The sequence below is a fragment of the Lepisma saccharinum genome, chromosome 30 (genome assembly GCF_977018435.1).
Source record: "Lepisma saccharinum chromosome 30, izLepSacc3.1, whole genome shotgun sequence".
Lineage (NCBI taxonomy): Eukaryota > Metazoa > Arthropoda > Insecta > Zygentoma > Lepismatidae > Lepisma > Lepisma saccharinum.
The window spans coordinates 6,411,844-6,430,510 of NC_139258.1; the positions used below are offsets into that span (position 1 = coordinate 6,411,844).

General features: G+C 38.1%; 1 protein-coding gene across 3 annotated transcripts in view; it reads right to left on the reverse strand.

Moving 5' to 3' along the window:
- Positions 1-6,527: 6,527 nt before the first annotated feature.
- LOC145981862 (transmembrane protein 209) overlaps positions 6,528-18,667 on the reverse strand; it is a 64,923-nt gene continuing 52,783 nt past the window's right edge. For all 3 annotated transcript variants that reach the window (XM_083115315.1, XM_083115313.1, XM_083115314.1), the window contains exons 11-12: positions 17,019-17,225; positions 6,528-7,581 (exon numbers count right to left, since the gene is read on the reverse strand). In XM_083115315.1, coding sequence (XP_082971441.1) covers positions 7,453-7,581; positions 17,019-17,225 — 336 coding nt within the window. In that variant the 3' untranslated portion in view covers positions 6,528-7,452. The remainder of the gene's footprint in view (positions 7,582-17,018; positions 17,226-18,667) is intronic.

The window sequence follows — 18,667 nt, forward strand, 5'->3', positions numbered from 1 at the left end:
TCACCATGCTTTAAACGACTTCAACACAACGTATCCTACTTAGAGTACTTCCTGAAAATCCCGGCAGATGGCATATCGGTTAATTTTAATCGCGAATAGCAGACAATACTTTACACGGAAGTATTTCATGCAACATTCCAGTTAGCTTTTGCGATTGTGATGTATAATATATACAGCACGAAATGCATGTTGAGTTACACCATCGACGGTTAGTGCATGACATTTACAATTTGCAACAACTAATATATTCTTCCACGTGTGTACTGTATACGATACAAAGTATGTATGTATTTAAGCAACACCATTGCTTTCTAGCCAAAACATTTTTATAGGAAACGTTATTCCTCTCGGTTGAATAGTTATCAGCTTTTAAAATTGTGAAATGATACATTGTTTACGTCTCACGTGACCGCCATTGCATCTGCACTCGTGACCTAGAGCTTGGTTCGGATTGTCTATGCTACAAAAATAGGACTGATTCTATCCTTGAGAAATGCCATGAAATATTCCATGACACCTGAAAAGCCATAAGATTACATGGTAGTATTTTGGGCATGGCATAAATGTCAAGAAAAATCCTACAGAAAATGCTTGTCTAAAATAGGCCTATGTGACAAGAAACTGAACAGAAATTGACTGTTGGGTATAGAGTGAGAGTCTCAAAGTAATACTTGAAATGTATTAACTAATGATAAACAAGTAATTCTTTTTCTATTAATCCAGAACAATTATAGTGCAAATAATACATACTGATAGCAAAAATTAGTAACATATATCTCCAGATAACTATCTACCAACGCCTCCCCCCCCAAAAAAATTGCAACAAGAAAGTGGTAAATAGCCACTTAATGTAATAATTTCTACATGGTAAGGAGCTGAAAGCATGGCCCCTTTTCCTAGAGTATTTAATTAACAATTTCTACTGCAACTGACAGTAATAACAGTGTGGCAAAATAACAGTGTGGCAAACTTAAATATAGTTTGTCCAGTAAGAAACTTGAAATACCTTGCTTGTCCTATTACTGTACTACTACAAAAAAATGTTGATTTTTCCAGAAAAAGAGAAACAGGGTGTCTACCAGTCTAGAAAACTGAAAAATTCAGGGAATTATTTTATCAGGAAAAAGTAAGGGAAATTTACAGTTTCTGAAAAAAAATCAAAATTTTTGTGCTAATGTACTACACTGTATACAAACTACATTTCCGTTTGATATACTGAGTATTGCCAGTAGTTCCAGTACAATGTTCAAATTAAATACTCTAGGAAAAGGGGCCATGTTTTGAACTATTTTCAAATACGAATCTACTGCAGGAAATAGCTATTGGTATTTACCACTTGTTTTGGGTTGTGCTTGGTTGATTAGAATTAATATTTTATATATATATATATATATATATATATATATATACAGGGTGATTGGTAATTCGGCCTATTCCTGGAAAGGGGTAATACTAGAGCACATTTGCAACAAATTTGACCCTATGCACCTGGGGTCGGAAATCAATGGGTTTTGAGTTATTGCTAAAAATTCTCGCTAAATGGGAATCATCCACAATCATGTGATCGGGCCATTCTATCTGCCACAAAACCTAAACGGCATTACCTACGAAAACTAAGGGAAGAATTGACGCTGCTGGAGGATGTGCCTCTCGCCACAAAAAGGGGTATGATATACCAACATGATGGCTGCCCAACCCACTATTTCCGGGGTGTGCGACAGTGGCTCGACGACAATTATCCCATGCAATGGATTGGTCGAGGCGGCCCGACCCCCTGGCCGGCGAGGAGTCCAGATTTGACACCATGCGACTTTTACATTTGGGGTCATATGAAAGAGTCTACAGTACACCAGTGGATTCCCAGGAAGAGTTGAGAGAGAGAATTGTGACAACCGCCCAATACATAAGAGACTGAGTGTCAACGCGAGTGACTGTGTCTGAAGTATGCCGCAGGTTGCGTGCTTGCATACGTAACCGGGGAGGCAATTTGAACAGGATTTGTAGTTTCGTAACAGTTAATTCTGACAACCTGGAATCATGAGAACGGTAAATATCATTATTATTTCACTCATTTTCGTTCCTTTATTTCTCACAACCGACTTCTTTTCACTTTACGAAGAGGTCTACAACGCGCCTTCTCCGCTTTTTATTCAGATTTCTCCCCCAACCCTTGAGTCAGTTGATAAAATTTGTATCGTTTTGGAGAGCTTATGAAACGAGGAAGTTTTCTCCATATTTTTTACGCTAAGTGTGTTACCATTTTTTTGAGTAATCCTCTTCGATTTAAACGATAATTTCCAAATTTCTTCATGACGTGTGCTCCAATGACTTTCTTTCTGTGGGTATGGGAATTTTGGGCATGAATTTTTTTCCCAGTAGTCACTCATTCGTCAGCTATTAGCAACGTGTCGATTAAGTGACCAGGGTGTAGTAGTTTGTTCACAATTAGTAGTTTTTTGGTCGCAAGTCGGAATATGTCATGAAAATCTACAAACTTCAATAACTCGAAACTCATTGATTTCCGACTCCCGGTGCATGGGGTCAAATTTGTTGCAAATGTGCTCTAGTATTACCCCTTTCCAGGAATAGGTCGAATTACCAATCACCCTGTATATTACTAAATTTGACTATAAATATGTATTATTTATGCTATAAATGTTATGACTTTTTACATTAAAAAAATAATTACTTGTTAACCATTAATAATAAATAACCTGTGGTGCAACAGCCTGTGAGGGGCCCAGGCCTACCTACCGACTGCCGGCCTCACTCACACCTGCCGAGGTGAGAGATCATACAACCAGATACGGAGTGACGTGTTGCCAGCACGACAAACTTCCAGTCGTTGTTGCAGGTTTCCATGACCGAGGTACAGTTGGGAGCTGAGAAGACTGCGAGTGCGGGGTGAGGTTTGGGGATGAACGGGGAGCAAGTGTGGGGAGGGAAGCTTCGACTTGGTGTTCAATTTTTCAGTGTTGCCAGACATGCAGAAGTCTCTGTAGGAAAGGGTGAGAATTTGATAATGGAATCGGGACTCACAGTGTGAGGTGCAGTCTGGTTCGGAAAAGTTTGGAACCATTCGTGAACTCCACAGATGACGTCAGCCACGGGACATCTCGAAGACCAGCAACGGCATAGGAATTCACACTTCTTCCGTGTTTTCGGAAATAAATTTGTTTTAAAAATGGAATGAATGTTCTGGCGTGTGTGTATAAGTAAATGTATATGTATAGAGCAGACTATATCTAGTAAACTGGGTCGCTGAAGGTTAACTATCAACAGAATTAACATGCAACGAAAAGAGGGAAAGTCGGCTCGGGGGTTGAGCAAAGGTTAATTCAGAATTGTTTATTTGAGGGGTGTAAGTTTGTGTTTATGGGTGTGAAAAGGTATACTTAGAGCCAAAATGACCATAAATTTGTCCTTTTATAAAAATTGTGTGGGGTGTTAGGGCGTAGTTGGTGGATAAATCACTGGGGCCGAGACATTACAACTTCATGTTCCATAATCCGAAAGTTGCAGAAAAGCGATGCTACATACCAAAATGTAAATACAAACGAGAGAGAAAATGTACTACCCTGCATAAGTTAAAATTAATTGATCCGTGTCCAGGAAAGAAGCATTAACAAGATGCTAGGAAATACACAAAAAGCACGCACACACCCTTACTTTCTTAGTCACGTTGGAAGCAGATTGCTTTGATTTGTGAAGTTTCATTCCATTATTAGTATTGCTTTCACTTGTTACTATGTAATATGTTCCATTCATTTGCAATGCGTTTTCGTACCATGCCTTTTTTATTTATGCCGCTGCCACGCTGAAAGGAAGACGAGCTGGCTGCACATGGCGACAACAGGCAGGTCAGTTTCACATTCCTCAGCCTCGCAGTCTTCTCAGCTACCAACTGTACGTTACTCATTCATAGCTCCCCAATTTCCTCACGATGGTGGGTGGTCACCGGTCCCATACACAGGCCGAAATCTCAGGAGAAAAGTTGTTTCACTTCCCTCAGGAGACTCGAACCTGCATATGTCCTGTAGCCGGAGCCCAAAACCTGATGCCTTAGACCACACAGCCATGGTGCAGGAGTTGTTAACCATTAGGCATTACATAAAAGCTCATCCTGATGCCTCTATTGTAACAGTAATTTTGTGTTCAGTTTCCCTTCATGCTATCACTTTTAGCATGTGAAGTCAACATCCAAAAAATCTTAGTTAAGGCGTCGAGATACAATTACGCAGCAATTGTGCATTTATTTCAGTATCGCCCAAATGGGCACTGCTACTAAAACAAACCCTGGGTGTATCCAAGAGTATGAATTTCTCTCCATGTTGCAAGTGCAAACATTTTGTTATGTTGATTATTAAGCTGGACATGATGTTTGAAAAATATGATGAATAATAATTTTCGGAATCCCATGTATTCCTTATGGGGAATCAACTTCAACATCAAGTTACGCCTAATCAAATGGAAGTTTCGACTTTTCCGCTGGTGAAATTCATCTTCAAACTGCCCTCTTCCCGTTGACATCTTTTTCTATTCCATCGGAAGTTTTATATTCACAAGAGAATGAATCAAATCATACTCCCATATGATCAATGCTTTTTTCCTTGCCTCCTGGCAGTGTTGCCAAACCTGATGGACATAAAACAACTAAATTTCACCTTAAATGGAGTTAAAACTGGCTCTCATGGAGCTAGATTTACGATGGCTGGATAAAGTGCCTTCTAGGGTAATGTTAGTTGTCAAAGGGGTGGGGCACTGCTATTATCATTAACTCTAAATTGATGACAATTTATTCTTAGTTTTCAACATCTAGATCCGGCGGCATCGCCCATCTCAATAATCCACCGATGGTCGTATGAAATTGAAAGTAAAGAATTCCCTGATAACAATATTATGTCAATTTCACGTCTAACATTGCGCTATAAAGAAGTAGCTGGGGAGATAAGAGAGAGTGGGGTGACGCAGCCAATATAACAATATCACGTCACGTGCAAAATGTATAATTATGACGAGAGGTGGTCTATGTGGGTCGGAACCAGAGATGGCATCATAGTGGGGCACGGGGGGTGGGCGTCCCAGTTCACAGCCGAACGAGTGCACAAAAGACTGATTGATTTATTTAGTTTATTTTACTTTGCGTTTTGTGCCTCTTGGCTAATTTGCGAAGATGGGGATGAGTGATGAAATTGATGAATGGACATTCGCAAACAACCAAGCCCGAGCGGGATTGGAAACCGGGACCCTTTGCGTCGCAGCACGATGTGCTAAGCACTCGGCCACAGGGTCCGGCTAGAGTGCACGAAAGAGCCAGATCTGGCTCCAAGAGAGCTAAGTTGGCACACTGCCATGGATGGAAGGGCTTGGGAACTCCCGTGGAAATTATCACATGCCCTTAAGTGGAATTCAAAGTGAGGTATTTAGATAAAATCTAGTGACCTTGTTACATACATGAATTGCCGTAATGACTTGGTGTGGAAAATTTTAGTTCTTGGTCTACAAAACCTGGAAAAATCAGGGAATTTTATTTTTACAAAATTGTAGACACCCTGGTAAATATTGCTAATTATCCTGACTTTTTCTAGAATTTTCAGAATTTCCGTACTTTGCAGCAAGCTATGGAATGCAGTAAGCTGTTTAAAGGAAGATTTCATCTAAATGGATGGTAAGATTACCTTAAAAAAAAAAGGACTTAGTTTATTTTGGCACTCCACTAAAAATATTATTTTGAAAGAAAGCACAATATACAGAGTGTAAGTAATAGCGCAAACTGACACAGTTGAAAGTACACGATAATAGAAGCAAAAAAGTCTCAGTAAACATGGGTCTGCAAACGATCCGTTTTCGAGATAATTGCACATGTGTGGTTACAAGCCGCCGCTGACTTCATTGTTTGTAAACGTCTTCCTAGTTGGTAAAATACTAATAATGTGTGCGAATGTGTGGTTAGAAGCAGTCACCGATTGAATTTTGTAAACACAGTGTGTTTTACTCCTTGCACGTTCCGAGATTTGCTCTTTGTTTACAAAACAGAACATTTCCGAGAGGTGGCGTTGTAATCAAACAGGATGGATACAGTCAGTACACAGTCTAATCGTACTGTGGGAGTCACGTCAGTTGTCCTGTACTGCGTAGTGAAAATGGAACCTTACAGCAACGAAGAGTACATTTTGCCAACTAGGACGACGTTTACAAACCATGAAGTCAGTGGCGGCTTGTAACCACACATTCGAAATTATCTCGAAAACCGCTCGTTTGCAGACCCATGTTTACTGAGGCTGTTTGGCTTCTATTATCGTGTACTTTCACCTGTGTCAGTTTGCGCTATTACTTATGATACACCCTGTATACCATTTATATATACACAAAGGGATACATTAAATTTCTTGCATCTTTTACTTTACTTCACATGAAATTTAATGTATTCCTTTTTACATATGAATCGTATATATTGTGCTTTCATTTGAAATAAAATTTAGCATAAAAATAATGTACAAAAATAGACAAATGAGCTTCTTTTTCAGTATTTATTGTAAATTAATGCATTAATCAAATTCATTTGTACTATAGTTTGATTCAATTTTGATATTGCTTGCATAACACTGATAAATAATTCCTGAATGCTGGAGTTCACTTTAAACATAAAAGTTTATATTAAAATCATGACTCACGACTCTCTCTTCAGAAACAAATTCAAGCTATGCAAGCAATGGACCAAAATAGGTTCTCGGACAACATTGAATTTTAATCAACAGTTTAATTAAAACAAATCAAATATCTTCAATTAAAAGATATACAATTTGCACTATTAACATTTCCTACTTAAAAATGGATATACATTTTTTGCAGAACATATCTCTGTTGTCATTACATTAAAGTGGAATACACAAAAACAATGCACACTGAGATCAAACGCAAAGGCACTTATATGAAAAAGAGCAAAATAACTTAACTGCTAAGTATACATACTGCAAAAATCCGCATTTTACATTAAATTTTTTGCACTAAAGGTGAAATTCATAATTATCAATTAAGTACACTTTGAATTCCTCTTGCAAAAATAACAGAATACTACAGTATGTTAACGGAATTGAGTTGAAGTTTTAAAGCCAGTTCTCTTCAACACCTCATTAGCTTCTTCGTATCAAGCAGTTTCATCTTGTGCAGTCATATTACTGACACACTTACTCACTTTGCGTACAATATACAAACTTACATCTAACAGCAGAAATTAAGACAAACTATAAACTACATCACACTTTAATGTATTTCTAAGTAAAAAAAAATATTGGAACAAAAGATGAACAAGTCTCCATTTGTACAATTTGCATACAAAAGATATAATTATTGCAAACTTCAGTCAAAAATTCACAATGCTCCAAAGTACAAAAAGGATATAGATGGAAATAAACATAGAACTAATACAAGTTTATGCACTATCACACACTGTTAGCTGTCCATAATCCACATCATATTTATGCCGGATGGTCCGAGGTTCACACGACCAAGCATCCCGTGCTCTTTGGTTTTCACGTAATAAAGGAACAAGAGGATTGTGTGCAGTAAGTTGTTCCTTCCCTGAGAAGCACAAGAAAATCAATGCTTTATTCAGAATCATATCACTTCATGCACACAAAGCTGGCACCCAATAAGAAACTATGACAGGGTGTATACAAATTCCCTGACCACCAATGAGTTTTCTTTTTCAAGAGTGGAGTAGGCCACCATCTTTAAAATTCAATGTAATGGAAGACATCAGTAATCTTTGAAAAAGAGATAATTTTGAATTGCCTGGTGATATTTGGGATTTATAATTTTTAAAAAAATGTAATAAAAGTTTTCATCTAAAATAATTACTAAAAAGGTAAAAGGTAAAGTGTTCCCCTGTGCTTAGCACCACACAATGAAGGCGTATAGGGGGTGTGGGGGTAACGCCCCACACTTTCTTGATCCGGTCGTGAGTGGGGGTGATGTGATCAGCACCATGCCCCTGACTGCCTTTACCCCCCAGGTTTCCCCAGGTACCCATGTTATTAAATGCTGGGTGGGCACCGGGGCCGCTTTCAACGTTAGAAAAGTTCCCGCATTTGAACCGGCCGGGGATCGAACCTGGGACCTTTAGCATGGTAGTCAGACGCATTACCGACTGAGCCACCGTGGCCACCTAAAATAATAAAACAGTTAAGTTGCTATGTTACAACAAGATTCATTGTATACCTGATTCTTTTTTCTTAAAAATTGTAATCCTCTTTTAACACTTTTTAATGCAGCACTATGTTCAATGCTTAGGAAAATATTTACGAACCTGATGAAGGGGGCAGTTGGACCCCGAAACGTCGTTCCAAAAAAGCTTCATACTTACTCACGTAAGTAGTGTTAAACTTAATACAATTTAACGTTGTTTATTCTACTGGGTGGGCCATAAGTCAGTTGTCACTAGCAATCGTTAGACTTTGTTTTGCCTAGCATAGTGGAAATCAGTTGTGAACTTGACTTAGTGTGTATTACCCAATATAAGAATGCCGGGCAATACACACTAGTCAAGTTCACAACTGACTTCCACTACGCTAGGGAAAACAAAGTCTAACGATTACTAGTGACAACTGACTTACGGCCCACCCGGTATTTGATAGTGAGTAACACGCACCAAGCTACAATATGTTATAAACCATTGTTGTAACTGTATCTTAAATCAAATTGAAAATAAATGTCGGATAAAAAGAGCGAGTGTTCTTGTAAAGCATCACAACAAAACATATGTTTTTATGCTTGCAACAATCATGAACGACAGGAGAAATCCAGGTTTTCACACCCAGTCATTACGCACATTTGTTGATTTATTGAATGAGTTGGTGTTTTAAGTCCACTTTATGCACAAAAAGGCTAATTGGGACTGGACCTACAGTTTAAAGTGGGATCCAAACCACTATGTGCCTCCACCGAGTATCGAACCCGGAACCCCTTGATTACAAGGTGATGACATTAAGGCAATTCATGTATTTACATATGTTTATAATATATATAAATATAATATTAACTTACATTTTACGAGTATCGAGGTAGAGTAGTCACAAGAAAAGCTTGCCACAATCACCGATGCGCAGAGAACGCAATTTCGCCTGTGTGACCCAATGCTCATCACGGGGCTGCTCTGCTTGATAATATGCTCGTTACAGGGCACAGTCTTCAACATCGGCTCGAGCGGTATGTATCGTCCCGCGGTGCATGCACAGCAAGAGCGAGTTAGTGTTATTGTGGAATTGTGGCGGCTCGTGGCATTCTGTATTATTATTAAAATTTTTACTATTATTCATAATTGTAATAAAGTACTAAATTCGCTGCGCTTCTTACAGTTTTCAATTTGTGTGTTAACATTCAGTCGGTCGAGACCCCTAGATCGGCTGTCGCCTTGCAAACATCCGTCTACGCGTCAACCTTCGGACGAAGGGTGGAGCTACCGAGTTGACCCGAATGTTGGCGAAAGTCCGCGCAGATTTTTGTGGCAAGCTTTTCTTGTGACTACTCTAACTCCTGCGACGTTTTGGGAAGCAACTGCTCCCTTCCTCAGGCTTCTCACGTTTGGGTTATGTGTAAATCATAACCACATCGAACTCTCCATAGGTTCAGGATATAGGATTGGTAAAAGGTATATGGACCGTGGCTATACACAGTTTTAAAGTTTTAACATTCCAAGGAGCAGTTTCTAATTGGGAAAACGGCATCGTAGATTTACGTGCACCTGTAATGGGTTTTAGATTTTTATTGTTTTTTAACCATACACCTTTACCAATCCTATATCCTGAACCTATGGAGAGTTCGATGTGGTTATGATTTACACATAACCCAAACGTGAGAAGCCTGAGGAAGGGAGCAGTTGCTTCCCGAAACGTTGCAGGAGTTACCTCGATACTCGCAAAACGTAAGTTAATATTATATATATTTAGGGATGGGACCGATTAATCGGTACTCTATCGGTATCGGCCGATATAGGCATATCGGTGTATCGGTAAAATTACCGGTTATTTTACCGATCCTATATATCAATAAATATCTGATAAATTAGTGCAAAATTCTGCCATTTTGTTGTAAGTTTTATGGATAACCTCCATGCTCTACTTTGTAAAAAAGCAAATGTCTAAATATGCAACTTATTTTGCACTGCAGTCACCACGAAACACACATGGACATTTCAGGTTCTTCAAGGACCATTTCTAATTTTATATCGGAAAGGTAGAATATCGATTATCGGTATCGGTGAATTTTATATCGGTACTTTATCGGTATCGGACAAAATTTCATATCGGCCCATCCCTAATATATATTAAACTTGTGAGTAATTCGCACAACTTTCATCATGAATTAATGAATGAATATACGTTTATAAGAAGAATAAACGTGTTCGATACCCAGTGAAGGGACATAGTGGTTCGGATCCCATTTTAAACTGTAAGTCCAGTCCCAATTAGCATATCTGTACATAAAGGTGGACTTAACACCAAACTCAAGACAGACGAAGAAGATTAGAATTGCCCGTGGTGAATCAGCCTAGAGAACCAGGGCCTACATACAGGCCCTAGCAAAGGTGGGCAATCACCCAACCAGTTACAGGGTGACATGTGGTCAGCACTACAAACCCCCAATTATTTTAGGTTTCCGTGACCGGGTTACGATATTCATTCGTAGCTCCCCAATATCCTCACGACAATGGGTGGCCACCTGTCCGATACACAGGCCGAAATCTCAGGAGAAAAAGTTGTTATGCTTCCCGCAGGAGACTCGGACCAGAGTGCGTCCTGTAGCCCAAAGCATGGTGCAGGACAAACCTTGTCAAATACATATTACTAGGGCCCGGGACTTTATGTCCTATAAAACTGTAAAATAAGTATGTAATTATGTCATATAAATTGGAAAATATGTCATGAAAAATTACAAATATGTCAGAAAAATGCAGAAATATTCCCAGTAAAGCCAAAAATATGGACAACAGTACTCTCGAATTTCTCCCATACCCGATAGAGTAGGGTAGGGGCTGTAATATACCGAATGTTATTTTTACTTTTGACTGATTTTTGTGAAAAGCGAAAAAGGCAAAGAAATGAGAACGAAACTTTTTTACTTCCAGTGCAACAATGAGAGAGAACATTTTTTCTCAATAATGTTTGCATGGCTATCAATTGTTGGCAGGATAAAAAAGTGGGGATATTTTTGTTCTATACTAAGAAAAGATGGCACCTTTCTTCCTCCGTAATTTCCATATCCTGCATCGACAATATAAACTATCCGTTGTGCTAAACCTACGAAGAAAACATTATGAAATAACTGATTATGTGCGAGAGAATTACGAAATTATACAGAAATATGTCTTATTACAACAAAATTGAAGAAATATGTTGTAAAAACGCAAAATTGGTGATGCCAAAATATGCTTTGTCAAGTTTGTCTATTTCAGCTGATTTTCATCAGATATGTAAAGATCTCAACCCAATAATAGATCCGAAGCTAAATGAAAAATATGTTATAACAAAGTCCCGAGCCCTACATATTACAATTCACAATTTTCATTAAACTTTCTGAAAATAATTGTTACTGCAGAAAAACTTAAATATAGAACACATACTTATGATATAAACAATTAATGCACTGATGATACAGAGTTAAATCTAAAACTACAATTAGTGTAATATTTTTACAGAATTAAAACTAGAATTACAACAAATATCTCGTTCCTGTTCTTTACAGCAAAGACAAAGCCAGGCACTATTGCATGGACAGTAAATGTTTCTTCAGGTTTCATTTGTGGGTTGAAGATTCGTTACAGTTTAACTAAACAGACTTAGAATCTCAATTAACCAAGTTTTATGGTTGTAACAACCGAAGACTACAAGAGAAATAATTCTACAATCCAATACAGTGCGTACACACAAGAAAATTTAGAATATTCACTTCACATGTTAAAAGTATTAGTAAGAAGGGAAACCGAACAGAAAATGACTGTTGGAATAGGGGCATCAGAGAAGAGCTTTTATGTATTTCATAACGGTTAACAAAGATTTTTTTTTAATGTAAAAAAGCATACTACTGGTAATATTCAGTATATCAAACTGAAGTATAGTTTCTCCACAACAAATTTTAAAATTTCTACTTTTAGCACACTACCACAGAAATGTTGATTTTTCCAGAAACAGTAAATTTCCCTGACTTTTCCTGAAAAAGTAAATTCCCTGACTTTTCCACAAACGGTAAATTTCCCTGACTTTTCCACAAACAGTAAATTTCCCTGACTTTTCCAGGATTTCCAAACTAGTAGACACCCTGTATAAACTACAATACTGTGATTTTTTTTTATATATTCTATCACTTGCACACTTCAGGGTAATATCCTCATAGTTGAACCACCATCTAGATGTTCTTGCATGTGTTAAAATGTAAAGAGATTTTAAAATATCTCAACAGACCAGACTAAAGATAAGACAAGAAAATTGTATGAATATCCTCTGTGGTCTATTCGGTAGGAGGTCTGACTGCTATGCGGGAGACCCAGGTTCATTTCCCAAGGTGGTTGATCTGAGGTCGGAATATTTTCTGGGGCTCACATCAATGGGTACCTGGGGCAGCTGGAGCATGGTGCTGATCACATCTCCAAAATTTCTCTTTTGATAGTGTTTATGTTGCCATCATAAAAAAAGGAAAAAAATTCTATCATGTGCTGCTGCCAATATTATTTTGTCTGCGCCACATGTAACACAAGAACAGAACAATAAACAGACATTAAAAGTTGTCCTGAGCTTTCAACTCCATCCCATGGTATTTATTTTATTTATCTTGCGACATTTCATCCTGGTTTATACTCTATAAGAAGGAAACCTGTAAATACGGAAAAAAGTCCCCAGAACGGATTGATTTTATACCTGAAAATGACCTGCTTAAGGCGGAAACCTCCTTAACGCGGAAACGGAACACCATTTAAAGACCAACGAGATGTTTTTATTCTCAGCAAGGCGGAAATTTCTTCCTTTATTTTTTTCACTCGCAAGAAAACAATGGAATACTGTAAGTGGAACACGTCTCTGTTGCCACTCGCTTATCGGTAACATTGTCGATATGAAAGAATGCGTTACAATACTCATAGCTGTTACGATTCCGTTTCTTTCTTTCATCTCTTACCCTCTTTCTCCACCTTTCTTTGTCTTATTTCTCCTCTGTTCTTTCGTCATCTTTCTATTTTTCTTGTTATCTCTCTTTGTTTCTTTCTTTCTTCACTTTCATCTCAATCTTTCTTCACCTCTCTTATTCCATCTTTCAATCTTTCTCTTTCCCTCTATGCACATCGCGCTACGACGCCAGGGGTCCCGGGTTCGAATCCTTGCATGGGCATGGATGTTTGTGAGTGTCTATTTTACTTTGCTTTTTGTGCCACTTTTGGCTAATTTGCGAAGATGGGGATGAGTAGGGGCATGCATATTTCGTTTTTGACGAAAAAACGAAATTTGAAAAAACACATTGTAGTGTTAATTTTTCATGTTTTTGAAAGGTGTGAGGTGCATTTTGTGACCATATTTTGTCACGAAATAATGCGAAATGAACTGCAAAAAGCGAAATTAACTCTTAAACACGAAATTCAGGGTTTATTCACCGACGCGACACCTTCCGAGGTCTGAATTATCCTGAGAGTTATGCAATTCCCGGAAAATTGATTAATTCTGCTGTTAATATTGGAGAAGCAAAAATGGACTCCTTTACACAGAAATAAACTTAATACTCTGATAAGTAAATAAATGTGCTATTAGAAGTGAAATGTTAATTCTGTGGAATAAGTGTAGTTTTTAAATCAAATTTAGGATTATTTTCACAATTTTAAAACCAATATGTCTTTTTATATACCACTTTTCATCTATTTTTTCACCGCTATAACACCGATATTTTATTTTATTTACCGCTTTTGAACCTGAAATTGACCCAGTTTTTGTACCGAAATTTTGCCTTTTTATTTACCAAAAATATGTGCCTCTAGGGATGAGTGATGAATGTATCGCATTTTTATTCATGTACGTACATGCATTAGTACTCTACATTATAAGTAATGCAAAATGTAAATCTGTCTTTCCATTATTTCCTGCAGCGCTCTATACTGTATTTAAAGTCAACCCTGTATAAGAAGGAAAACTGTTAAGATGGAAAATTTTGCTCGGAACCATCATGTTCCGGGATAGACAGGTTTTACTGTAATTTTTTTGCATCGATTAAAAATGGTTATGCTAACCTTTACGAAGAACCTAGATTCTCATAGTCAGGAAAGTGCTTGTACTAATAGTTTGATTTGGTTTATTTTACTTCGTCCTCCTCCGAGGCCATGCGGTCTAAGGCACCTTGCTTTGGACGGCGGCTGCGTGGACGGCATAGGTTCAATCCCGAGTTCAGTCTCCGGGAATTTTCAGCCTGTGTATAGGGCCAGTGGCAACCCACCACCCGTGAGGAAATTGGGGAGCTTCGAATGAGTATCTGAACAAGAGAGAATTGCCTCCTATTGCACGCGACACTTCAACGCCACAATATTCATCTGTTGCACTGAGAAATGGAAACAACACACTCACGATATATAGGTGCAAGAGCAAAACTAATGTGATTCTTAGCACCATGCACACGGATGTGTCTGTAGACGAAAGAGCAATGAAGAAGCCGAACACCGTCACTTACTACAATGGCACTAATGTGACGTAGATGTAGCAGACCAGATGCTGTGTACAGTACAGGATGCACTCGCAGGTGGCCTGTTCACGTATTTTACAACGTCCTTGACATTGCCGCACTCAATGCTTGAATACTTTTCAGGGAATCCTCGGGCTCCACAATTTCACGCAAAGGATTTATTCTTGTGCTGGTGCTTTATGCAACAGATGCGCTTCAATTGTTCCAGTACACACCACAAAACGAAAGAAGTGTGCCTTCCAACTGTGCAAGAACAGAATAAGACTTCTGCCAGCTGTGAGGGATGCCAGAAACCAATTTGTGGAAAATGTGTTGCTGTCGCTGTCAAGCGTGCATATTGTTCAACTTGTGCTGATGCCTAACGAACTTTGGAACATATTGTGTGTTCATTCATAGTTTATGTTCATGTGTAACCTCACTTTGAAAAATGTTATGTGCTAATTTGTAATATGTGTTGAGTCATATCACTCTGTTGTAACTGGAGGCACATATTTTCGGTAAATAAAAAAGCAAAATTTCGGTACAAAAACAGAGTCCATTTCGGGTTCAAAAGCGGTAAATAAAATAAAATTTCAGTGTTATAGCGGTGAATAATGACATGAAAAGTGCTATATAAAATGACATTTTGGTTTTAAAATTGTGAATATAATCCTAAATTTGATTTAAAAACTGCACTTACTACACAAAATAAACTTATCCCTTCTAATATCACATTTATGTAGTTACCAGAGTATTAAGTTTATTCCTGTATAGAGGTGTCCATTTTTGCTACTCAAATATTTACCTCAGAATTAATCAATGTTCCGTGAATTGCGTAAATTACAGGATACTTCAAACTTCAGAAAGTGTCGCGTCGGTATATAAACGGTAAATTTCATGTTTAAGAGTCAATTTCGTATTTTGCAGTTCATTTTGCATTATTTCGTGACAAGACAGGGTAGGAAAATTCACCTCACACCTTTCAGAAACATACAAAATGAACGTTACAGGATGTCATTTCATATTTCATGTTTTTGTCAAAAAAGAAATTTGTATGCCTCTAGTTATAACTTATACTCATGCGAAAGCACATTGTGAAACACATTAAATCATATATATTGTCATTTCAACATCATTCATCATTAAAAAAATCATTTACTCTTAATACGGCTTGAATTTATTATGAGGATCAAGTTGACCCCCAACGGACATTTTAGGTTAGTATAAAATCCGGCTGTTCTAGAGTTAAAAGACAGGGCATTTAGTAGAGGTAAAATTTATAATATACATTGTGCCTCCCAAGTGTTGAAGGAAGAAGAAGAAAGTTGAATAAAAAATGTAGTACTTCTTGAGTAAAAAATAACAATATTATATAAAATGGCAGTGTTGCCAGCTTTGGGACAATGTCAGCAATTTCGCTTCTGGCGTCGGACCTATGGAAACTGGATGGACGAAATTTGGACAGAAGCACGACAAAAGACCACTCTATGAGGATATGTAATGCACATGCTGCAACTTGGGGGAAAAAAATTGAAATTACTGGGTTTGGAAATTTTGCATTGTTATGGAAAATTCCGAACTTTGGGCCTTTGTCCCTGCTTCCCCCTGAACCCTTAATTGTCGGATGTTACTTAAAATGTTGCTTTTTACTTATTTAGAATTTAAATTGTTTAAAAGATGCAGTGGTTGAGAAGTTACAGCCTTTTATTTTCAATTTATCCTAGAGTAACAAAAGGGGAACAAAGGGTTTTTTCAAACGGTGCTTGGTAATAACAGTAACAATGGATGTATTGTTTCGTAATTCGAGTGTATAATAGCTTTAGACATAAACTAATGAACAAAAAAGACAGAAATGAAATATAGTGTATAGTTTTCAAGAAATGGTGCATCACGGTGCTATCATGGGGTCGGGGCAAATTTCAAGAAACGGGCCTTTGCTACCCACGTCCCCCCCTGAATCCTTAATTCTCGGACTTTGCTTAATATGTTGCTTTTTATTCATTGTTGCTTGTATAATTTAAATTTTTCAAAAAGATGCAGTAGTTTGAAGTTACAGCAACTTTTAAAAATCTAATCTATCCCATAATAATATGACGGTAACGAAGGCAAACAAAGGACTTTTTCAAACCAGCGTTTGTTAATAGTAACAATGGATATATTTTTTTGTAATTTGAGTATGCCATATCTTCATATGTATACTAAAGATGAAGAAAGAAATAACTGAAATATCATGTGTAGTTTTCAAGAAATAGTGCATTAATTGCTGCCAAGTGCTTGAAATATCGACCTGTACATGTGGCAGTCAAAATAGGTGAAAGAATTCAATTTACCTTTGATACTTCCTTTGTGCTCTCCCCAACAATCAGGACATAATGTGGTGGATGGATCTGCGCCTGGTAGATAACGAGTGAGTCTTGTCCTTTCGGAGGCTTCTCTGGTGTCCTCACGAAGTGCTGATTAGAGAAGGCCTTTCCGTCGTGGTTCGGCAGTGGAGGCAGCTGGGAATCCATATAGGCAGCGAACAGGTGCATTATAATCTGCAAAAGGATGAAAATTCATGTTGACAAAATAGATAGAAGCGTCAGCCATGGCTGCAATGTAATCTGTGAAGTGTTATTTCACATAAAAATGCATCATTTTCACCTTCCATTTCACATACGAGGTGTGGCTAGAAAACAACCGGATTGATATTGCTGTCGACAAACGGCAAGCGCGTCAAGGATAAGCGGTGCATGGGTGTATAACGTGATATCTTGCCTACCGGCTGTGATTTACCCAAGGTGCGCGGCGCTCAGTTCTTCTGTAGTTTGTGGACGAAGTGAACCGTACATCTGTGCTCCGTCGGAAAAGCAAGTGTGAAAGTGGAACAGCACATCAATCTGAAGTTTCTTATCAACCTCTGAAAATCCGCCACAGAAACTTATGGTTTGTTGAAGGAAGTGTACGTAGATGTGTGTTTATCACGCACTCAAGTATTTAAGTGGTTTCAAAGGTTTAGAGAGGGACGAGAAGTAATTGCGAACGACAAGCGTTCTGGACGGGTGCACGTCAAAAACGGAATCAAACATTGCAAATGTCGGTAAATTGATTCGAATTGTGTACCCGAAGGTCCAACTGTCAACCAACAATATTTCATTACGATGCTGACGACCCTTCGTGGGTGAGTAAGAAGACGACGACCTGATTTGTGGAAAAGCAAGTCATGGATTCTTCATCAGGACAATGTTTCTGCCCACACGGCATTGTCAGTCAAGGTTTTATTGGCCAAGTATGGGATCCCAGTGTTAGAACATCTACCCTATTCACCGGATCTCGCTCCGTGCGACCTTTTTTTATTCCCAAAGGTCAAATCAGCAAAGAAAGGAACCAGATTTAAGACCGTAGAATGTGTGAAAACAAAAGCGACAGAGGTCATGAACATGGTTTCGGAAAGTGATTTTCAGCACTGTCTCCAGCAAAGGAAGATTCGTATGGAGCGGTGTATCGATAGTGCAGGGGCGTACTTTGAAGGGGATAATGTTCGTATTGTACAAAATAACCAATAAAAGATTTTGTAGCAACAGTCTGGTTTTTTCTAGCCACGTCTCGTATGTCTATCAAAAACTTTCTCACTCAATTTTTACAACTAATTCATTCATTACTTAGCAAGAACTAAAACTACACTGTCTCTGAGGACTAAAGGCTCCTACATTAAAAGCTGAGTCTGTAAAAGGACGCTCGGCACATATAAGGACACAACAGAGAACACCACACAGCCTCACAGAGGATCGATCATACTGGGCATAGGTTTGAATTTGAACACAATTTCATGTTCCAGGATCTTACATTTTTCTGCATTATACACTAAATTTTCAGTCTCATTAGAGCAAAATTATTTGTTTTGTAGTTTACAGTTCTTACAAGCATATAAACAAAATTTTTAAAGTGACATTTTGGGAGAACACATCCCTCTCTACAACAGACATTTCTTCTTGTTTGA